This window comes from Gopherus flavomarginatus, chromosome 2 (assembly GCF_025201925.1).
Source record: "Gopherus flavomarginatus isolate rGopFla2 chromosome 2, rGopFla2.mat.asm, whole genome shotgun sequence".
In the NCBI taxonomy this organism is placed as follows: Eukaryota; Metazoa; Chordata; order Testudines; family Testudinidae; genus Gopherus; species Gopherus flavomarginatus.
The window spans coordinates 253,918,939-253,942,937 of NC_066618.1; the positions used below are offsets into that span (position 1 = coordinate 253,918,939).

Sequence of the window (23,999 nt, forward strand, 5' to 3'; positions counted from 1 at the left end):
TGATTAACTTGCATGAAGTCTTGCAAACACCAGTTTACTTGCTTTGTTCAGGATGAAGTAGAGCTAGTAGGACACAAAATGCACTGAAGAATTACATGTACAGCTTTGAAGAGTTGCATTCATAAGAACCACAGGTCAAGCATCATTGATCTGGATATTTTAGTCTTACTCCAATGTCCCCATCTACTTCTAGATTTTCTGTCATGAAATATAGAGTAGTTCATTCTTTCTAGATCATGAGGTTGATATAGTATGACTGAAAAAAAGCACTTAAGGGGTTCAGGAGCAAGAGCATCTGTGAATGTTGACTAGCTCAAACCAAATTCTAATTGACAAGTTGAGCCTTTCTGAATCTGTTACTACTGTATAAGTCCCAATGGCGCAGTACTGGGGCATTACTGAAGAACAAAGAAACCTTTTTATCTGTGAAGTTAAGTAAGTGTTAACCAGGGAAGAAAGACAGTACAAACTGAGGCTCATCTACACTACAGAGTTTTGTCGACAAAACAGTGGATGCATATACACTACAATGTGACTTTTGGCATCAAAAATGCTCTGTTTTGGCGACAAAATAAAACCACCCCAATGAGAAACATAAGGCTTTATGCACAAAAGTTTTGTCAACAAATACCAGTGTAGACTTTGTGCTTGATTTTACCACTTTAATTGGCCCCCAGGAGATGTCCCACAATGCCCATCCTGACCGCTCTGGTCAGCAGTTTGAACTCTGTTGCCCTGCAGCCAGGTAAACAACCACCCGTCCCTCGCACTTTAAAGCCCCAGGAATTTTTGAATTTCCATTTCCTGTTTGCTTGGCATGGAGAGGTCTCATCGCATCTTCCCAGGTGACCACGGCAGCCTCATGCACCAAACACTCTCACTTGGACCACTGTGAAGCTGTTGGCTCTGCTCAATATTTGTGGAGAGGGAGGCTGTGCAGTCCCAGCTGCGCTTCAGCCATAGGAATTTCTATATCTACAGGCAGATTTCTTGAAATTTGTGCAAAAAGCGGTATGACCAACACACAGTGCAGTACATAGTGAAGATAAAGAAACTGAGGCAGGTGTACCAGGAAGTGAGGGAGGAAAACCGTGGCTCTGGTGCGGCACCCAAGACCCGCCAGTATTATAAGGAGCTGGATGCTTTCCTCAGCGATGACCCCACCTCCACCACTAAGAATCCCATGGATACTTCGGCGAGCCTGGAGGCGGCAGCAGAAAGAGGACCTAACCCAGAGGACAAAATTGTTGATGAAGAGGTGGAGTTAGACAATGATTTTGAGCCCATGGCGGGTCATCCAGTGGGGAAGGCAGCCAGGAACTGTTCACCACTCCAGAGGAGACTAGTCAGTTTCAGCAGTTGCTCTCCAGCGAACAAGAAGCAGGAGAGGAGACACTGGGAAAGGGGTTTGTGTAGTGCAGAGCTGGGTTCAGGGTACAGAAATATACAAGGCTTGCTGTGTTTCTGTGCACTGGACACTTCCCTGTGCTCCTAATCAGTACGGCGGAACAAGATGTTGATGCACTCCAAGTTCTGTAGAAAACTTTCTTGGAGGTACTCGGCAATCCCCCGCTAAAGGTTCCTGGGCAGAGCCGCTTTATTCCTTCTCCCATCATAGGAAACTTTTCCATGCCACGTGGCAATCACTTGTGCAGGGATCAATGTGGCAAAGAGGCGAGCAGCGTAAGGACCAGGGCAGAAGCCACAAGGATGTAGTAGATGTACCCCTGCTTCCCTCTGCAGTGAGATATCTGCTACAATGACCCCCACCTGTGGAAAAGTGTGGGAGATTTAGAATTTTGTCCATAGCTGGCTGCACTGTAACCATTCCAGAGTGCTCTATTCCCCAGGAAGAGCACCCCTGCCCGAGCCAACACTCACCAGGCTTGGGGTGTTCGCCAAGGTTTGTGCTTGCCAAAGGTCAGTGAGAAAGTGATTTGTTATGTTACCAGAGATATATTTTACTGAAATGTTTCAATGCTGTGAGTGAACTTAACGATCACGCTTCTGTGTATTGTTTATTGTGCTTTCAGAGATGTGGCCTTCAGGAGCACCCTCTACACACCAGCGGAGCCTCTCCGACAGATAAGAAAGCACCCAGGATGGAGCAAAGATGACTTGTTTTGGGGGAACTGCAGTGCTCCAGTGCAGAGAAAAGGAATACAGAGAGTGGAGGAAAGCTGAAAGGCAGGACAGAAAAGAAAATCAGGAGTTCATTAAGGATGCTACTGTGCAGATAATTAGTCATGGAGGAGCAAACGCAAATGAAGTCCTTAATAATGCTGCAGATACATTCCCACTGTCTCCTGCAGCACATTCATAACTCTTTTCCGTGCCCACCACCAAACTCCACCCATACATTCCCTTCCACTTTTGGGGACTTCTCAGTTTCCCATTCACTCCACCCCCTCGGACGACTTTCAAAATTATAGCTGGACCTATACACAGCTCTGAAAGTCTGCCCTTCCCTGGTACCTCCTTTCCCGTCAAGCGTGTTTGTGTGTGTGTTCTTTTTCATGCAATAAGAGCAAAGTTTTTGCACAATAAGTAATCTTTATCTGTGTCCTACATATTGAGATAGCAGGCACTACCAAGACACACACAGGCAGTTTAATCATTTATTTACTGGAATTTAAGGTCCCAAAATACACAATTGCTTCCTAGGATAACTAAAAGTAATATAACATTGCAGTACCAAGCGCAGGGATATACAATACTGGTTCTCATTTTCAAAGTGTTGCCTCAAAGCCTCTCTGATTCAAACTGCCCACCTCTGTGCCCCTCTGATAACCCAGGTATTTGGCTGCCCAAAATCAGCAACCAGGCAGTCTGCCTCAGCATTCCACCCCGAGCAAACCTTTCCCCCTTAGCTTTACAAATATCATGCAATGTACAACACATGGCTATGACCATGGAAATATTATCCTTATTGAGGTCTAACCTGCCATAAAAGCATCACCAGCGCACCTTTAATCTTCCAAAGGCACATTCCACAGTCATCTGATATCTACTCAGCCTGTTGTTGAACTGCCCCTTACTGCTATCAAGGTTTCTCGTGCAAGGTTTCATGAGCCATGGCTGTAAGCGGTAAGCTGAGTCTCCCAGAATCACTATGGGCATTTCAACAATCCTCACTGTAATCATCTGGTCTGGAAAGAAAATCCCCACTTGCAGCTTTCTGTACAGGCTGCAGTTCCTGAAGATGCATGCACCATGAATCTTCTGGAACCACCCCACGTTGATGTCAGTGAAACACCCATGGTGATCCACAAATGCCTGCTATACAATGAAGAAGTACCCATTCCTATTGATTACTCTGTCACAAGGTGGTCTGGTACCAAAACTGGAATGTGTGTGCCATCTATTACCCTGTCACATTTAGGGAAACCCATTTCTGCAAAGCTGTCCACTATTTCATGCACATTTCCCAGAGTCTTGGTCCTTCACAGCAGAATGTGATTAATGGCCCTGCACACTTGCATTAATGCAGTCCCAACAGTTGACTTCCCAACTCCAAACTGATTCACAACCGACCGGTAGTAGTCTGGAGTTGCCAACTTCCACACTGTGATCACCATGCAATTCTCTACTGATTTGGTAGTTCTCATTTTGGTGTCCTTGCACCGCACTGCTGCAGTGAGCTCCTAACATAGTTCCTGAAAGGTGGCCTTCCGCATCTGAAAGTTCTGTAGCTACTGCCCGTCATCCCAGACCTGCATGACAATACAATCTCACCACTCAGTGCTTACTTCCTGAGCCCAAAAGCGATGTTCAACCTTGTGTAGCTGTTCCTTGAATGTCAAAGAAATTCTAAAGTTGCTTCTATCCATATCACAGCAGGTCAGGCAACTGGGAGTCCTGTTCAGTTAGCAACTTCATAATTAACTGAACTGCCATTCACAATGTGTCAATGACAATAATCAGAGCATGGGAGAGCAGTGAAGGATCTATCCCTTCACATAGAAATGCCAGGGAGCACAGCAAACCAACGGAAAAATGCCACAAAAGAAAGCTGTAAGCCCGTGGAATCCTAGGATAGAAAACAATGCCTCATGGGACTTTGAACCCAGTCCCAAGATGTGCCGCAATCTGCTCTGCCTTCCTGCAAGACCTAGTGGCAGTAGGTGTTGAGCTGGACTGTGGGACTGTACCCTGCTCACACTGTCAATGTTAGTGCTCCAAATGTGGATGGGCTCTGCCACCAGAGGGAACATAGTGTGAAAATGAAATACTGATTTTTATTATAGCACTTTTTTTTAGTGTTGACATATCATTAGTCAACAAAATTCTGTAGTGTGGACAAGACCAGATGGAGGGAGGGAAGCAAGGTAGCTGAGGCTGTAGGACTGGAAAAGAAAGCAATAGTTTTTAAACTGATTCTCTCCCTCCAAAGTGACACACTGCCTTTTCAGTAGCAGTTTGTAGCTCTAGAGCCCCTTTTAGCTCACTTTCTGTTTCAAAGACTACAGTGGGGATTATTAAATATTCCAACTTTACTTCTTTAAATAGAAAATGAAAGCAGTTATTACAAACTGTGACTGAAAGGGCGACCAAGCTTCTTGGGACACAAAAACACAACAAGGAGATATAAATAATCCAATGAATCAATAGAGGAGCAGGGGTGGGGGGAATTGAAAAATATTTAGCAGATATTAGAAACGGCACTTTTTTTGTCCTCCATTTATTAGAAACCACTTTTCATAGGAAGACACTTAGAATCTCTCTCCTCTTCCTTTACCTCAACTTCCCAGCTTCTTGAAGTTTTAGGGATAAGTTGCCAACTTTCTAATTGCAGACAACCAAACATCCTTGCCCTGCCCCCTACCCCACCCTTTTCCTGAGGCCCTGCCCCTTCTCTAAGGCCCTGCCCTTGCTCACTCCATACCCCCCTCCCTCCATCACTCGCTCTCCCCCACCCTCCTTCACTTTCACCAGACTGGGGCAGGGGGTTGTGGCACGGGATGGGGTGATGGCTCTGGGTTGAGGCCACGGATGGGGGGTTCGGTGTGTAAGTGGGGCTGAGGGGTTCAGAGTGTGGAAGGGCACTCCAGTCTGGGGCGGGTGAGGGTTCTGGGGTGGGGACAGGAATGAGGGGCTTGGAGTACAGGAGGGGACTCTGGGCTGAGACAGGGGGTTTGGGTGTGGGGTGCAGGCTCCTGGAGTTTGGGTGTGGAAGGAGAGCCAAGCTGGGGCAGGGGTGGGGGTACAGAAGGGGGTACGGGGTGCAGGCTCCAGGGAGCACTGACCTCAGGTGGCTCCTGGGAAGTGGTGACATGTCCCTCCAGCTCCTAGGCAGAGAGGCAGCCAGGGGTCTCTGCACATTGCCCCCGCCCATAGGCACCGTCCCTGTAGCTCTCATTGGCCACAGTTCCCAGCTGGTGCTCAGGGCAGGGGCAGCACACTGAGCCTCTGTGGCTGCTCCTCCACCTAGGAGCCAGAGCCACATGCCAGCCACTTCCTGGGAGCTGTGTGGAGCCAGTCAGGGAGCCTGCCAGCCCCACTGCACTGCCAATTGGACTTTGAACGGCCTGGTCGGTGCTGCTGACTGGTGCCTCCAGAGTCCCTTTTTGACTGGGTGTTCTGGTAAAAAACTGAACATCTGGCAACACTATGTAGGAATCTTTTTAAAATAAAATTGAAATATAATGGTCTTTTAATGGCAATAAAACCACAGTAAGAGAAATGAATTAAATTGCAGGCTACTGCCATACTCCCCAGATGGTGTTGCATACTGCCTTCAGTTTCAACATGTGACAGGTAGGCCTACTATCATGATTTAAGTATCTGTCAATTCTGTTTGAAAAAATATATTTTTTACTTTAAACTTCTTCATTACAATAGAAGAACTATAACTGGTAAATATACAAATACTGGTCCTGATCCTGCAACGATGGACACACGAGTCAAATTAAGCATCTGTATAAAGTGAATCAGATAGATAAATTTTTGCAGAATTGGGGCCATGGGGAGTTAATTATTTTCTACTTTTAAAATAGCAATACACAGAAAAATCTCTAAGAAACAAATCTAAATAATACAAGAGCTGCCATATTGGCAATTATCATTTTAATCTGGTCCATCTACCCTAGTACTTTATGTCAGAGAGAAAATATAAGTGGAAGTGAGATTCAGAAAAACCCAACAATCCACAGCTTTCAATTACTGGCTTTCATTTCTCAGTATTTCCATAGTGGAAATGAAGATTTTATTCTGTTGATTTCTTATACCACACCCATTACCGCAACTGAAGGGGGCAAAAGGAAGAACTTTTAGTATTAGGTCACTCAGCACAAGTTACTTAATAAGGTTAGTGAGCTTTATGTTTGCATCAGCTCAATATGCAGAAAGTCGCTGAAAGTGACAAGGAAGAGTTCATGCTTGTGGGTCCACTGACTTCCCAAAAGCATCACCTCTAAAGTCACTTTGAAAGTAAACACTTACCCGATTTTTCCTGATCTAAAGTCCACTTGCAAGGCAACAAGAGTAACAAAAAAAGGCTGTCAAGGAAAAACGGCAAATTGCAACGTTTTAATAAATTTTATGGAACAAAGGTGGCTGTCCTTCACTTTGCCATCCCTTATGAACAAAGATTCTTTCAAAGTTTTGTTTCAAATGTTTCCTTCCGAACAGCGCACTCCTCCCTTGCCTGGCATGTACACGTGATCAAAACCAGTTACAAGACAGTAACACCCTGGGCACTGATACTTATGACAGTTACCAAAATGTTGCTACAATAATGACGCGCTCGAGCTGTAGTGCTCGCCTCGCTTGTATTCCGAGAAAGCACGTGGGAAAGCAGACAGCGCCCGACACTGAGCCACTCGTTCTGCCCTCCCGCAAGCCCACCCTGCCGCGCTCGCTCCCAGCCCCAGCCGGCCGGCCCGTGCGGGGCTTCACGCACCGCTCTGGTTCGGACTTCCCTGAATACAAGCCGCCGATTTCCGGAAAGGGAAGGGTGAGGGCTCCCGCGCTGCCGCCGCCAGCAGCTGAGATTGGAGGGTCGCTGTGTGTGCGGCTCCCTGGCTGGGGGCGGCGCTCGGGCCCCGGCGCTCTCCGAGGCTCCCGTCCCCAGCGAGTGGGGCTCCCCTAACTTTTGATCTTTGAAGATCTGGTGCGCGCGCCTATCCCCCTCCCTCAGCTCAGGCTGGTAGGAGGCTCCCCGCGTGCGATGATGCTTCTGGGGGGCTCTTTTGGCTGCAGGAAGAAGCGCCCGGAGACGGGGAAGCGGGGGGCCGAGTTCTAGCCCCTGGCGGCTACGCTCGGAACCGGGAAGGGGCTGAAACCGCAGCCGCGCTTTGTTGCTGGAAGGGAGGTCCCGGCGGGGGGGCAAGGGCGCTGGGAGGCTGTGGGGAGGTCCCGCCGGCTGGAGGGGGGGGCTAAGGGCGCTGGGAGGTCGTGGGGGGGGTCCCCGTGGCTGGAAGGTGGGGACTAAGGGGGCTGGGAGGTCGCGGGGGGGTCCCCGTGGCTGGAGGGAAATAGGGGGCGGGGGTACTTAGACGGGGTTTTTAGCGGGACCCCCTGCCGAGGCTGGCGACGCGTAGTGGAGGGGAAGAGGCGAGGCCGGCCCGGGGGCGCTCTGGGCAAGTCCCCGCTCCCTTTGCCGGTGCGTGGGAGGCCGGAGCCAGCCAGCCCGGAAGCCGGCTTCCTGCGAGTCCCTCTGGCCGCCTCCCAGCCCTAGTCAGCGGGGCAGCAGCCGGGCCGTGTCGGCGGCCGCGGAGCCTGGCGCCAGGATGAGCAGCGGGGTCGGCGGCGGCTCGCCCCACAGCATTAACTGCGCGCTGCCCACCATCCCCTCCAGCAAGCTGCCCGACCTGTGCTTCCTCAGCCGGGGCGCCTACGGCACCGTGTCCTCGGCGCGCCACGCCGACTGGAGGGTCCCGGTGGCCGTCAAGTGCCTGCAGGGGCCGCTGCTAGACAGGTAATTGGGGGGCGCGGGCTGGGCCGGCTCCGGGGAGTTTTGCTCCTGACTCTTTTCCAGCCGCCGCAACGGGTCCTTCCCTCCCCCATGGGGATCCCCTGCCGCCCAGTCTGGTCCAGGGAGCGCCTCCGGGCCGCCAGTCCCCCTGCACCCATGGCCCCGATCCTTCTCCCCGTGGGGAACCAGCGGGTGCTGCTCGCAGACTCGCCCCAGGGAGCTGATCCTACCTTAATCTTTCCGTGGCTTTGGCCCGCTTCAAAGGTCTGGCTTGTTTGCCCGTGTTCCCCGTGAAGGCTAATGGGACCTAGTGGCTACTCTTCGAGCGCCCAGGGCTGTGAGATGTTGAGTGCTTTTTCGGCCCCAGTGAAGTCAAGAGCAAGGATCAGGGTGTGTATAGTGCGAGCAAATGACCCTGCCAGTGTGCCCAGTCTGACCTACAGAACCCCTGCCTATTTCAGCCCTCCACTTCCTCTTAATAATTACCATTTATAGAGAGGTAGCACATGGAGGCCCACATCTTCCCCATTGTTCCAGCCACTGCCCAAACATAGTGAGAAGCAAGGAAAGCCCTGCCTCAAATCGTTTACAATCTGGTTTAATCAGAAGTGAGTGTGCTGACTGTGCTGAATTGCTTGGTGGAGTTTATGATGATACAGGTTTCAGAGTGGTAGCCATGTTAGTTTGCAAATTAATTCTAGTTCTGCAGTTTCTCATTGGAGTGTGGTTTTGAATTTTTTTTTGTTGAAAATTGCCACTTTTAAGTCTATTGTGTGTCCAAGTAGTTTGAAGAATTCTCCTACTGGTTTTGAAATGTTAAAATTCTTGATGTCTGATTTGTGTCCATTTATTCTTTTGCATAGAGACTGTCCAGTTTGGCCAATGTACATGGCAGAGGGGCATTGCTAGCACATGATGGCATATATCAATATGCTAGCAATGCCCCTCTGCCATGTACATTGGCCAAACTGGACAGTCTCTATGCAAAAGAATAAATGGACACAAATCAGACATCAAGAATTTTAACATTTCAAAACCAGTAGGAGAATACTTCAAACTACTTGGACACACAATAGACTTAAAAGTGGCAATTTTCAACTGACTGAGACATAACTTTTATACCAATATAAACGATACTGTTTACATAGCTTGAGCAATGACATTGGTAGATGTGCAGGTGAATGAGCCCTTGATGGTGTGGCTGATGTGATTAGGTCCTATGATGGTGTCCCTTGAATAGATATGCAGACAGAGTTGGCATCAGGGTTTATTGCAGAGATTGGTTCCTGAGTGTTTTTGTTGTGTGGTGTGTAGTTGATGGTGAGTATTTGCTTCAGGTTGGGGAGTTGTCTGTAAGGGAGGACTGGTCTGTCTCCCAAAGTCTGTGAGAACGAGGGATCCTCTTTCAGGATAGGTTGTAAAACCTTGATGATGCACTGGAGAGGTTTTAAATCAGGGCTGTAGGTGATGGCTAGTGGCGTTCTGTTACTTTCTTTGTTGGGCCTGTCCTATAGTAGGTGACTTCTGGGTACCCTTCTGGCTCTGTCAACCTGTTTCTTCACTTCAGCAGGTGGGTACTGTAGTTTTAAGAACACTTGATAGGGACCCTGTAGGTGTTTGTCTCTGTCTGAGGGACTGGAGCGAATGTGGTTGTATCTTAGAGCTTGGCTGTAGACAATGGATCATGTGATGTGGCCTGGATGAAAGCTGGAGGCATGTAGGTAAGTATAGGGGTCAGTAGGTTTCCAATATAGAGTGGTGTTTATGTGACCATCGCTTATTTGCACTGCAGTGTCCAGGAAGTGGATCTCTTGTGTGGACTGTCCAGGCTGAGGTTGATAGTGGGGTGGAAATTGTTGAAATCCTGGTGGAATTCCTCAAGGGCCTCCTTCCCATGGGTCCAGATGATGAAGATGTCATCAGTGTAGTGCAAGTAGAGTAGGGGCGCTAGGGGACGAGAGCTGAGAAAGCATTGTTCTAAGTCACCCATAAAAATGTTGGCATACTGTGGGGCCATGCGGGTACCCATAGCAGTGTCAGTGACTTGAAGATATAAATTATCCCCAAATCTGAAATAGTTGTGGGTGAGGACAAAGTCACAAAGTTCAGCCACCAGGTTTGCCATGACATTATCGGGGATGGCTTGTAGTCCATCTTTGTGTGGAATGTTGATGTAGGGAACTTCTGCATCCATAGTGGCTAAGATCGTGTTTTCTGGAAGATTACTAATGATGATACAGTTACTTCCTAATAGGAGGTCATCAAATCCATTTTCATTTGCATATCAGTCTCCCCTGTATTCCAGATGCATTCATTGGCTGACAGTATATCCTCATGAACTTTTAAGATAGTGTTTTCATGTACAATGAAGTTGTGATTTTTAGCACTGGAAAACAAATCCCAAAGGGTGACAACCCCAAATATTTCAGTGTAGCTCTCTCAGTCAGAAGTTGATCGGAGTAATGATCATTGTCTTTGTCTTTGACAACAAAACTTTGACCAAGATATGTCAAAAAAGCCTGTTGGCTTATTATTTTTTAAAATTGAATTGCCAAGTTCAAAATATTGATTTTTTGAGTTTTTCCTATTTCAATTGCTGAAGAGTAGTAGCTGCTGAGAGAAGGGTTTATTGGTATTAGTCTTGGCATCCCCAAGAGTAAATGTAAGGCTTTCAAAAAGATGAGAAATCATTCTGCTGAAATTAGACAAAATTTAGCAAAGAAGGGAACTCCAAATGTTGCTAAGTAATATGGTAAATTTTAAAATATAAGGACACGTTGTTTAGTGTCTTGTTATTCAAACTCTTTTGCTTCTCATCAACCAGGTGCAAATATGCTTTATTATTGCCTTGGAAAACTTACCACCATGAAGCATCAGATTCTCAACCAATTTTGTGGCAGACCTCTTATTCATGTCTTCATCCTTTCTACCTGACCACTACAATTCTCTACTTTTAATGTCTCCTTCAATTCCACATCATCCAAAATGAGCTGTCTCATCTTATCAACTTTCCTAGAAACAAGTACACATCACTTTCTCCCTCTAGAGATTTCCATGGTTTCTTGTTTACATCAGAGTCCAGTACAGCATGAATATTCCTTGTGGGGTTAGGCTGGGTAAACCCCTGCTCAGATCTCTCTCAGATTTAGTCATTTATGGATTTTTCTCCATACTTCAAACTACTTTTTCTATAGCATTTTCATTTTCTATAGTGTCTAATAGCAAGATCCTGCCTTCTTGCAACATCAGGAACAACTCCTGCTTCTCTATACCTATTTGGCTTCAAGATCTGATGGCTACACTTCTTTTCTAAATACCCTATTTTGTCTCACAGGCCTAGAGATTCTAACCTTCTCTGTAATAAAATAATCTAATCTTAGTTTCAAAAACACTCCCTTTCCCTTCCAGAACCTAGTGGGCTCTTACCCTTTAGGGCAGTGGCTCTCAACCTTTCCAGACTACTGTACCCCTTTCAGGAGTCTGATTTGTCTTGTGTACCCCCAAGTTTCACCTCACTTAAACTAGTTGCTTACAAAATCAGACATAAAAATACAAAAGTGTCCCATCACACTATTACTGAAAAATTGCCTAATTTCTCATTTTTACCATATAATTATCAAATATATGAATTGAAATGTAAATATTTTACTTACATTTCAGTATATAGTATACAAGTCATTGTCTGTATGAAATTTTAGTTTCTACTAACTTTGCTAGTACTTTTTATGTAGCCTCTTGTAAAACTAGGCAAATACCTAGATATTTATCCTCTGGAAGATCTCTGTGTACGCCCAGCGGTACACGTACCTCTGGTTGAGAGCCATTGCTTTAGGGCTCCAAATCCTGCAGTCAGATATCATGGGAAAATCCTTGTGCTTGTGCAGAGCCCCACTGACCTAGAGTCTGGGTTTAGTTTCTTTTCATTGCTCAAGCTATGTAAACACTACCGTTTATATTGGTATAAGTTATGTCTCAGTCAGTGTTGCCACAGTTTTTTTAAATATTTTAATACTCTTTTTAAAGAAGTCAGCCTCCAAAAATGATTTGTTTTAAATATCATGATATTGAAAACATCTCCCTCCTATATTTTGAGGTTCTTACCCTCTACCTCTTTTTTTTTTTTTTAAATATGTACGTCCACTCAGATCACATTATCAAGCTTTACCCTGCAATCTTGAAGGCAAGAAACTTTGTTTTCTTAATATCGTTCCCTGGAATTAAAGACCAATATTAAACTGTAATGCCTTCTTCCAAACAGCACAGACAGTATATTTCCAACTGTACAACACATCTTCCCGTGCAGCTGAAAAGCATCTCCTGTGGATAGCGTTGCTTTTCATGTCTTTCAGGGCCATAAGCAGGCTTTGGTGATATTTTTTTATTTGATAAGCAAGATTGGAAAATTTTCTTGGTAACCAAGAATAGTTAATTTGAAACATTTCTCTTTTCCTCTCTTTGGATAATTATGTTTTCACGGAATGTGTTTATCTTAACTTGTATTTTCCTACAGTGCACTGGTGTCTGCTCAGTCAAAGAAGCTAGAAACCTTTTGAATTCCATTAGCTTTGGCTCATGAGATGAATATGGATATTCCCCACTTTATGCTAAACAACATAAGAACATAAGAACGGCCGTACGGGGTCAGACCAAAGGTCCATCTAGCCCAGTATCTGTCTACCGACAGTGGCCAATGCCAGGTGCCCCAGAGGGAGTGAAGCTAACAGGCAATGATCAAGTGATCTCTCTCCTGCCATCCGTCTCTATCCTCTGATGAACAGAGGCTAGGGACACCATTCTTTACCCTCCCTGGCTAATAGCCATTTATGGACTTAGCCACCATGAATTTATCCTGTTCCCTTTTAAACATTGTTCTAGTCCCAGCCTTCACAACTTCCTCAGGTAAGGAGTTCCACAAGTTGACTGTGCGCTGTGTGAAGAAGAACTTCCTTTTATTTGTTTTAAACCTGCTACCTATTAATTTCATTTGGTGACCCCTAGTTCTTGTATTATGGAAATAAGTCAATAACTTTTCCTTATTCACTTTCTCCACATCACTCATGATTTTATATACCTCTATCATATCCCCCTTTAGTCTCCTCTTTTCCAAGCTGAAGAGGCCTAGCCTATTTAATCTTTCCTCGTATGGGACCCTCTCCAAACTCCTAATCCTTTTAGTTGCCCTTTTCAGAACCTTTTCTAGTGCTAGAATGTCTTTTTTGAGGTAAGGAGACCACATCTGTACACAGTATTCGAGAGGTGGGCGTACCATGGATTTATATAAGGGCAATAATATATTCTCAGTCTTATTCTCTATCCCCTTTTTAATGATTCCTAACATCCTGTTTGCCTTTTTGACCGCCTCTGCGCACTGCGTGGACATCTTCAGAGAACTATCCACGATGACACCAAGATCTTTTTCCAGACTCGTTGAAGCTAAATTAGCCCCCATCATATTGTATGTATAGTTGGGGTTATTTTTTCCAATGTGCGTTACTTTACATTTATCCACATTAAATTTCATTTGCCATTTTGTTGCCCAATCACTTAGTTTTGTGAGATCTTTTTGAAGTTCTTCACAACCTGCTTTGGTCTTAACTATCTTGAGTAGTTTAGTATCATGTGCAATCTTTGCCACCTCACTGTTTACCCCTTTCTCCAGATCATTTATGAATACATTGAATAGGATTGGTTCTAGGACTGACCCTTGGGGAACACCACTAGTTACCCCTCTCCATTCTGAGAATTTACCATTAATTCCTACCCTTTGTTCCCTGTATTTTAACCAGTTCTCAATCCATGAAAAGACCTTCCCTTTTATATCATGACAGCTTAATTTACGTAAGAGCCTTTGGTGAGGGACCTTGTCAAAGGCTTTCTGGAAATCTAAGTACACTAAGTCCACTGGATCCCCCTTCTCCACATGTTTGTTGATCCCTTCAAAGAACCCTGATAGATTAGTAAGACACGATTTCCCTTTACAGAAACCATGTTGACTATTGCTCAACAGTTTGTTTTTCTATATGACAATTTTATTCTTAACTATTGTTTCGACTAATTTGCCCAGTACCGAGGTTAGACTTACCGTTCTGTAATTGCCGGGATCACCTCTCTAGAGCACTTTTTAAATATTGGTGTTACATTAGCTAACTTCCAGTCATTGAGTACCAAAGCCGATTTAAAGGACAGATTACAAACCTTAGTTAATAGTTCCACAACTTCACATTTGAGTTCTTTCAGAACTCTTGGGTGAATGCCATCTGGTCCCGGTGACTTGTTAATGTTGAGTTTATCAATTAATTCCAAAACCTTCTCTAGTGACACTTCAATCTGTGACAGTTCCTCAGATTTGTCACCTACAAAAGCCGGCTCAGGTTTGGGAATCTCCCTAACATCCTCAGCCATGAAGACTGAAGCAAAGAATCCATTTAGTTTCTCCGTCTTTAAGCGCTTCTTTTGTATTTCGATCGTCAAGGGGCCCCACTGGTTGTTTAGCAGGCTTCTTGCTTCTGATGTACTTAAAAAACATTTTGTTATTACCTTTGGAGTTTTTGGCTAGCCATTCTTCAAACACCTCTTTGGCTTTTCTTATTACACTCTTGCACTTAAGCTGGCAGTGTCTGTGCTCCTTTCTATTTGCCTCACTAGGATTTGACTTCCGCTTTTTAAAGGAAGTTGTTTTCTCTCTCACTGCTTCTTTTACATGGTTGTTAAGCCACAGTGTTTTTAGTTCTTTTACTGTGTTTCTGAATTTGGGGTATGCATTTAAGTTGGGCCTCTATTATGGTGTCTTTAAAAAGGGCCCTTGCAACTTGCAGAGATTTCATTTTAGTCATTGTGCCTTTTAACTTTTGTTTAACCAACCCTCTCATTTTTGTATAGTTCCCTCTTTTGAAATTAAATGCCACAGTGTTGGGCTGTTGAGGTGTTCTTCCCCCCACAGGGATGTTGAATGCTATTGTATTATGGTCACTCTTTCCAAGTGATCCTGCTATAGTTACGTCTTGGACCAGATCCTGCGCTCCACTCAAGATTAAATCTAGAGTTGCCTCTCCCCTTTTGGGTTCCCGTACCAGCTGCTCCATGAAGCAGTCATTTAAAGTATCGAGAAATTTTATGTCTAGATTTCATCCTGAAGTGAAATGTTCCCAGTCAATATGGGGATAATTGAAATCCCCCACTATTATTGGGTTCTTAATTTTGATATCATCTCTAATTTCCCTTAGCATTTCATCATCACTATTACTGTCCTGGTCAGGTGGTTGATAATAGATCCCTAATGTTATATTTTTATTAGAGCATGAAATTTCTATCCACAGCGATTCTATGGAACATGTGGATTCACTTAAGATTTTTACTTCATTTGAATCTACATTTTCTTTCACATATAGTGCCACTCCTCCCCCTGCATGACCTGTTCTGTCCTTCCGATATATTTTGTACCCCAAAATGTGTCCCATTGATTCCTCTCAGTCCACCAGGTTTCTGTGATGCCTATTATATCAATATCCTCCTTTATCACAAGACACTCTAGTTCACCCATCTTATTATTTAGACTTCTAGCATTTGTGTACACGCACTTTAAAAACTTGTCCCTGTTTATTTGTCTGCCCTTTTCTGATGTGCTAGATTCTTCTTTATGTGACTGTTTATCATCTGATCCGGCCCTTACATTATCCTCTTCCATCCTCTGTTCCTGACTGTAACCTGGAGATTCCCTATCATCAGACTTTCCTCTAAGAGAAGTCTGTGTCCGATCCACATGCTCCTCTGCAGCAGTCGGCTTTCCCAACAAGCAATGAATATAATTGAAAATTCCTATTTGTAGTTATTGTGGTACCACAATATGCCAAAAATACAAGGAGATACTAATTGTCACTAGAGTGATACATTTGGAAATATTAAGGGCACCCACTGTATTACCCATGTTTCAAGTATTATTGAAATACACCCGAGAGTATAAATACCAGAAAGACAACCTGCCACGGCAAGGCACAATTATTCTTGCTGAAAAAATTAATTCCTGCTGTGGCATATCTATCAATGCTACTGTGTACTAAAACATAACCCGTCAGGTTTACATGTATTTGTATCTATAGATTGTAATCTGTTGTGAAGTATTTTATGATAATTGTATACAACAGTCCAGTAAAAAATAAATTGTAGTACTGTCAGTGTTTTCGTATAGTGAGATCTTAATTTTGTAAAGCTAATTCAGAGTACCTTTCATCTGTGTATTTCTTTTGTTACCTTAAAAGTAAACATAATATATTTAAATGAACTAAATCATAATTGCATGTTTCTTAGCACTGATTTAGTCGTTTAATTTTTTTTCTTGCAGTGAAAGAACCAATCTCTTAAAAGAAGCGGAGATTTTACACAAAGCCAGGTTCAGTTACATTCTACCAATTTTGGGAATTTGCAATGAGCCTGAATTTCTGGGAATAGTGACTGAATACATGACAAATGGTTCATTAAACCAACTTATACATGGGGTAAGTGTATGGTGTTTTTCTAAAGCTTTTTGTGTGTCACTTCAAGTTGTTGTTGTTAAATGGTCTGTTTTGCATGCGTGAGGAAATTAAGTCGTATACATTTTTTTAATGGAAAAAAATATTGGGTTCTAGCCTGCAATTTACTCTGTGCAGGCAGACTACATCTATGAAGAGCCCCTTTAAAGTCAGTGGGGCCTTGTTTGGGTGCAGCAGTCTACTCCTATTAAGACAGTTGCAGTATTTGGGGCTTTAGAGAAATTACAGGGAAATGAATGCTAAGTTAAAAACAATCAGCTGTGATTTGCAAGTAATTAGAAACTCAATGAGAGCTCACATAGCTGTACTCATTTCTGTACTGATTTCAGAATCTCTGGCCTTTCTTGTGCATGCATGCATTTATTCATTACTCCTGGGGGAATCCTGCGCCACTGCGCACGTGCAGAATTCATGCCCTCCTCTCCCCACCCCCCCATCAGATTTTTTTTCTCCGCAGAATATAGATTCTGCTGGAGAGGCTCTGCAGTTATGCCTTTCGGCCACCCGGGGCTGCTACAGCACCAGAAGAAAGGGCAGTCATTTGGCAGCTGCATTCCTTACAGCGGCGCCAGGTGAGGATGCACAGATGGGACAGGGTATGGCACACAGGGTTGCTGGGGGTCACAGACTGGGGTTCAGAAGGGCTGATGGGGCAGGGGTAGGAAACAGACTGGGACGCAGGCTCAGGAGCTAATATAGTGACAGCTTTGAGGTAGGGGCATGGAGGTTGCATGGCCACATAGGGACAGGGCATAGGCAATATACAGAGATAGAGGCAGATGTGCCTGACTGATTGGGAGAGGCTAGGGGTCAGCCAGAATCTGCATGGAGGAGGCTCCCCAACTCCCTAACAATCCTTCCTCTTCCCCCCCCCCAAAAAAAAACAAACCTTTTCCATACTTCTACCACCAACAACCCTCCAGGTTCACTCCCAGGCTCTTTCCCTCTCTCTCAATTCCTCCATTACCTCGACTTCCCTAAGCCTTTGCACTGCTTCTGAGGGGTGTGGGAAATATGTTTCTGTAGTGTAGTTTAAATGAATTACTCAAAGTTCTGTTTTTATATGCCTAGTAAGGAATCTACTTGTCAAAAAATCATTTCCTGAATTTTTTTGTTGTTGTCTGTATCATTACAGACATGCTTACTGAGAAGTATTTTGAAATAAATTACCAAAATAATTGAAACTGATGTGGTTATATTGTGTTATTTTGACAAAATATCCAGAATTTTGTAGAATTTTAAAATATTGTGCACAGAGTTTAATTTTTGGTGTGGAATTTAATTAATTTTTTGGCAGGAGTAATTCATTCATGTGAATAATGTGCATTCATTTTCTTTTTACTGCGAATAGTCTTTTAAAAGAACACTATGACTCAAACTGGTAAGTCCAAAATTGCAAAACTATAACAAGCATGTCTTTCAGTCACTCAGTTGTGCTTTTTTAAAATGAAGGATTGAACTTTCATATTCAGTTTGTGAAACATACCCACAAAAGCTGAGAAATTCAATCATAACATTTTTAAAAGATAGTGTTTGTGTTTAGTTTTAGGGTAGTCTAGCATCACTGGGAGGCAGTATTGTCTGACGGACAGGGCATTCGATTGGGACTTAGAGGATCTCAGGTCTCTTTTTGCAACTACCATTGGCCTGCTGGGTGACCTTGGACATGTCATTTTGTCTGTTCCTCTGCTTTCCCATTTGTAAAATGGGGATATTATACTTGCTTTTACTCGGAAGACATCTCTTCTTGGAATATTGTGTATTATTTTCTGTAGCCACAAGTAGAAGTTTTCTTTTTTCCTCTTGGCTAGCTTGATTTGTTGGAGCACAAAATAATGGGCACTTTCTGAAACTTGGATGTAAATTGTACTGTTATAATCCTTTCCAGAACTTGTGCCCATTCTGTCAGGCTTTTGGTTGCCCTCTTTTGATAATATAAAACCTTTGCCATCTCTGCGTATGTCACTGGCATTTGGTTGCCCAGAATATAGTAAGATGTGTTCAGTTGACGAAAGGTATTTGTCTCATTTCCCTTAGGCCTAGTATATCTAGTTTATATCTGTCAATTTCTGTTATTTGGACCACTTTTCTAGGCTTATAGTATCCACATATAGGAGGGGTAGCACTCCCTAGACACATTTTCCCCCCTCCCCCAGGTCCCACTGTCCTTGGTTTACTCTCTCTGCTCCCCCAGTGGCTGCCCTTAGGCGAGTTTTCTGGGGGTAATTGCTCCCTGGCAGAGGGCTGGTTCTTCTTTGTCCCTGCTCCTTGTTAGAGGAGGGTCTGGCTGAAACAGTGGTCAGCCTTTCAGACAGTCCCTGGATAGGTCTTTACATGCTCAGTTTCTGAAAGTTTATTGCGCCTACATAAGGTTTATATCCTCCACCTTTCTTTCTGGGGTGTGTTACTTGGCTGTCAGCCGGGGCGGCTCTGTTCTGTGACTGTTTGTTCTTCACCCGGCCTGCCTCGGTTACTCACAGCCTCTCCCTGGTCACCGTCCCTTCCTATGGTAGGCTTCCCCTAATAAGCCCCTTCTCCTCCAGGAACAGCTGCACCTCATTAGAGCAGCACAGGCCCAGAGGAGCTTGTTAACCTCCTTGTGGCTAGTAGAAAGGTACGTCCCTTCACCCCGCACATTCTGCATACCAATTTAGGAGAGAGAAAATTCATCAGCGGAGTAACTTCCTTGTGTGTTTGGCCTTTTCATGCCATCATCTCTCGTAAGTCTATTTGAATGGGGTTGAGTTGGATTGAATTGGTGAATTGACGGGTAGCGCAGATTTCTCTAACAACTTTGTTTCTTACAGTAGTGGCTTACTAGCAAGTGGGCTTAAGTCTGGCTCTTATCCTTTGACCTAGACATGAATGCTAAAGTAGGGAGCAATAACACTGTCAGGGAAGCTATTTTACAGAAACAAGGCATCAGTGGAAAGAAAGTGGCAAAGTGTTTGCTGATTTTTGTGAAACAAATGGCCTGATCATTGGAGGAAATATTTTCCTTCACTGTAGTATTACTAAGATAACTTGGAGGTCACCAGGTCACCGAACAGAGAACCAAATGGATCACATTACAATGTGGCTTAAATGAAGAAGAACGTTAGAAGATGTACATAGAAGGAACAGGGCAGGTATGGGGACAGACCATGAATTAGTGGTAGATATTTTGAGAATAAAAATAAAGATGTCTGAACAACAGCTATAACAACATTATAACATCACCAACCTAAAACAGATGACAATGTAACCAGAGTTTAGAACTCCATTAACAGGTGCTTGAAGATGATGGAACAGTAGAAGGCAAATGGAAATGGGTAAAGGAAACTATCACTAAAACTTCTGAAGAAATGCTGGGATTCAGGAAGAAACACCACAGTGAATGGTTATCTGAGGATATATGACAAGAAATAAAAGATACCAAATTAAATAAACTAAATCAAGCAAGACCAAGAAAACAGACACAGACATATACATAAACACTCTCACTCTCTCTCGGAGGAATATACCATAAAGAGCACAGGGGCCAACATGAGTGCTAGGAAAGACAAATGAGAACTTATAGATAAAGTGGCAACAGACGCACAGACCACGGCAGCACAAAATGATATGAAGACAGTATACAACATCATTCAGTAGTTATCAAGAGGAAAAACAAATACCAACTGACCAATTCAAGACAACAAGGGCAACATAATGATAAAGACATCAAAACAATTCAATGTATAGAGGCAGTACTTTATTCAACTGCTGAATGGTGAGCCAGTGGGCATACCCCCCAGATATAGAGGAAGGAGAAGATCTGGACATCAAACTAGAACCTATCACCAGTGTAGAAATAGAGAGGGCAGTCAATCAGTTAAAAATGGAAAGGCACCAGGTCCAGGTAACATTCCAACAGAGGTTCTTAAGGCAGACTTGAGGAAAACAGTAGACATTTTGATAGGCCTCTTACAAAATATATGGAAAGAAGAAAAGTTGCCAAATCAGTGGAAAAGAGGTCATATAGTGAAGCTGCCAAAGAGAGAAAACTTCAGTGTAAAAACTGGAGGGGCATTGAATGGATATCTTTCACAGGTAAGGTATTTACATTTATTATTCTGGGCAAAATAAATAAATCAGTGCATAAGAAGAGTCATACTGGGTTAGACCAATGATCCATCTAGTCCGATATCCTGTTTTCCAACAGTGGCCAATGCCAGATGCTTGAGAGGGAATGAACAGAATAGGCAATAATTTATCCCCTATCATCCACTCCCTCCTTCTGGCAATCAGAGGCTAATAGTACCCAGAGCATACGGTTGCATCCTTGACCATCTTGGCTAATAGCCATTGATGGACCCATCCTCCATGAATTTATCTAGTTCTTTTTTGAACTTCATTATTGTTTTAGCTTTCACAACACCCCCTGGCAAGGAGTTCCAGAGGTTGACACTGTGTTGTGCAAAGTACTTGTTTGCTTTAAACCTGCTACTTATCAATTTCATTGGGTGACCGCTGGTTCTTGTGTTATGTGAAGGTGTAAATAACATTTCATTATTCACTTTCTCCACAGTCACGATTTCATAGATTTGATCATCTCTTACTCATCTCTTTTTCAAGCTGAAAAGTCCCCGTCTTTTTAACCTCTGTTCATATGCAAGCTGTTCTATACCCCTAATCATTTTTGTTGCCTTTCTCAGTACCTTTTCCAATTCTAATATCTCTTTTTGAGATGGGGTAACCAGAACTACAGGCAGTATTCAATGTCTGGATGTACCACGGATTTAAATAGTGGCGTTATGATTTTGTGTTTTATTATCTATCCCTTTAGCAATAGTCTCTAACATTCTATTAGTTTTTTTTGCCTGAGGCTGCCCATTGAGCAGATGTTTCCAGAGAACTAATCACGATGACTCCAAGATCTTTCTTGAGTGCAGCAGCTAAATTTAGACCCCACCATTTTGTATGTATTCTTGGGGTTGTTTTCCAGTGTGCATTATTTTGCATTTATCAGTGCGGAATTTCATCTGCCATTTTGTTGCCCAGTCACCCAGTTTTGTGAGGTCCCTTTGTAACTCTTCAGTCTGCTTTGGACTTACCTTGAGTAATTTTGTATCGTCTGCAAAATTTGCCACCTCACCGTTTTGCCACCTTTTCCAGATCATTTATGAATATGTTGAGCAGCGCTGGATCCCTGGAGGACACCTCTATTTACCTCTCTCCATTCTGAAATCTGTCCATTTATTCCTACCCTTTGTTTTCTATCTTTTAGCCAGTTACTGATCCATAAGAGGACCTTCCCTCTTATCTCATGACTGCTTAGTTTGCTTAAGAGCCTTTGGTGAGGGACCTTGTCAAGGGCTTTCTGAAAATTTAAGTACACTATATCCACTATATCCCTCTTGTCCACATGCTTGTTGACCCCCTCAAATAATTCTAATTGATTGGTGAGGCATGACTTCTCTTTACAAAAGTCATGTTCACTCTTCCCCAACAACGTGTATTTATGTATGTGTCTGATAATTCAGTTATTTACTATAGTTTCACCCAATTTGTGAGATACTGAAGTTAGGTGTACCGGCCTGTAATTGCCAGGATAGCCTCTGGGGCATTTTTTAAAAATTGGTGTAACATTACTATCCTCCTGTCATCTGGTACAGAAACTGATTTAAATGATAAGTTACATACCACAGTTAGTAGTTCTGCAATTTCATGTTTCAGTTCCTTCAGAATTTTTGGGTGAATACCATCTTATCCTGGTGACTTGTTATTATTTAATAGGGCTATCCATTAATCGCAGTTTACTCAAGCAATTAATTCCAAACAAATTAACTCAATTCAAAATATTAATCGCACTGTTAAACAATAATAAAATGCCAATTGGTTTTTTTATAAATATTTTTTCTACATTTTCAAATATATTGATCTCAGTTACAACACAGAATACAAAGTGTACAGTGATCATTTTATATATTTGATTACAAATATTTGCACTGTAAAAGAAACAAATAGTATTTTTCAATTCACCTCATACAAGTACTGTAAAGCAGTCCCTACCATGAATGTTCAATTTACAAATGTAGAATTGTTACCTAACTGCACTCAGAAACTCTAAAATTTTATAGCCCACAAGTCCACTCAATCCTGCTTCTTGTTCAGTCAATCACTAAGACAAACAAGTTTGTTTATATTTATGGGAGATAATGCTGCCTGCTTTTTATTTACAATGTCACCTAAAGGTGAGAACAGGTGTTCACATGGCACTTTTGTAGCTGGTGTTGCAAGGTATTTATGTCATATATGCTAAACATTTGTATGCCCCTTCATGTTTTGACCACCATTCCAGAGGACATGCGTCCATGCTGATGACTCTCGTTAAAAAAAAATGTGTTAATTAATGTATGTCTCCTGCTCCATGAATTTACCTGCGTTCTGCCATATATTTCATGTTATGGCAGTCTCAGATGATGACTCAAACGTAAGTTGTTCGACTTAAGAACACTTTCATTGCAGAATTGACAAAATGCAAAGATGATATCAATATGAGATTTCTAAAGGTAGCTACAGCACTCAACCCAAAGTTAAGAATCTGAAATGCCTTCCAAAAATCTGAGAGAGACGAAGTGTAGAGCATGCTATCAGAAGTCTTGAAGAGCAACACTCTGATTTGGAAACTACAGAACCAGAACTACCAAAAAAGAAAAATCAACCTTCTATTGGTGGCATCTGATTCAGATGATGAAAACGAACGTGCGTCAGTCTGCACTGCTTTGGATCATTATCAAGCAGAACCTGTCAGCAGCATGGAAACATGTCCTCTGGAATGGCAGTTGAAGCAGAGGCATAGGACTGTTTAGCAAATCTGGCATGTAAATACCTTGCAATGCCGGCTACAACAATACACTTTGTATTCTGTTTTGTAATTTAAATCAATATATTTGAAAATGTAGAAAACATCCACAAATATTGAATTAAATGATATTCTATTGTTTAACAGTGTTGTTAAAACTGCTATTAATCACAATTTTTTTAAAAACTTGGTTAATTGAGATTTTTAAAAAAAATATTTGACAGCTCTACTATTTAATTTATCAGCTTATTCCAAAACCTCCCCTATTGACATCTGGGACAGTTCCACAGATTTGTCACCTAAAAAGCTCACATCCTCTGTAGATTCAAGATACAGGCACGGTTCAGACAGGATAAATCAGGTACATATCAAATAATAATCTTATGTATCAACATAGAACTGTTGATTGTATGACAATCACCACTTTATATTAATTTTTTAGATTTCCAAAAATCTTTTGGTATAATGGATAGAACTGTTTTATGGAAATTGCTACACCACTATGGAATCCTTCCAAAATTTGTGAGGCTCATTCAGAGCTTCTATGAAAATATGACATGTCAAGTACTACATAATAGCGAACTGACTAAACCATTCAAAGTCACTCTGGGCATCAGGCGAGGATGTCTTATGCACCTAGAATTTTTTTTACTGATAGTGGATTGGGTAGTGAGAGGGAGTACAGAACAATGAAAGGACATACAATGAATTTTCAAACAGAAGTTAGACC

General features: G+C 43.0%; 1 protein-coding gene and 1 long non-coding RNA gene across 4 annotated transcripts in view; one reads left to right on the top strand and one right to left on the bottom strand.

The window, feature by feature from the left end:
* Window positions 1–208: 208 nt before the first annotated feature.
* Window positions 209–7,342, bottom strand: LOC127045434 (uncharacterized). The gene is made up of 3 exons (XR_007772706.1): window positions 6,442–7,342; window positions 1,882–2,180; window positions 209–1,770 (listed from the first exon to the last, which is right to left on the bottom strand). It is a non-coding gene; the product is annotated as an uncharacterized LOC127045434 (long non-coding RNA).
* A 134-nt stretch (window positions 7,343–7,476) lies between these two features.
* RIPK2 (receptor interacting serine/threonine kinase 2) overlaps window positions 7,477–23,999 on the top strand; it is a 51,994-nt gene continuing 35,471 nt past the window's right edge. Inside the window, exons 1-2 of one of the 3 annotated variants that reach the window (XM_050940956.1) lie at window positions 7,477–7,918; window positions 16,254–16,407. In XM_050940956.1, coding sequence (XP_050796913.1) covers window positions 7,731–7,918; window positions 16,254–16,407 — 342 coding nt within the window. In that variant the 5' untranslated portion in view covers window positions 7,477–7,730. Of the gene's footprint in view, window positions 7,919–16,253; window positions 16,408–16,937; window positions 17,016–23,509; window positions 23,631–23,999 lie in introns of those variants that run through there. The other 2 variants (XM_050940958.1, XM_050940959.1) reach the window with 2 other exon arrangements.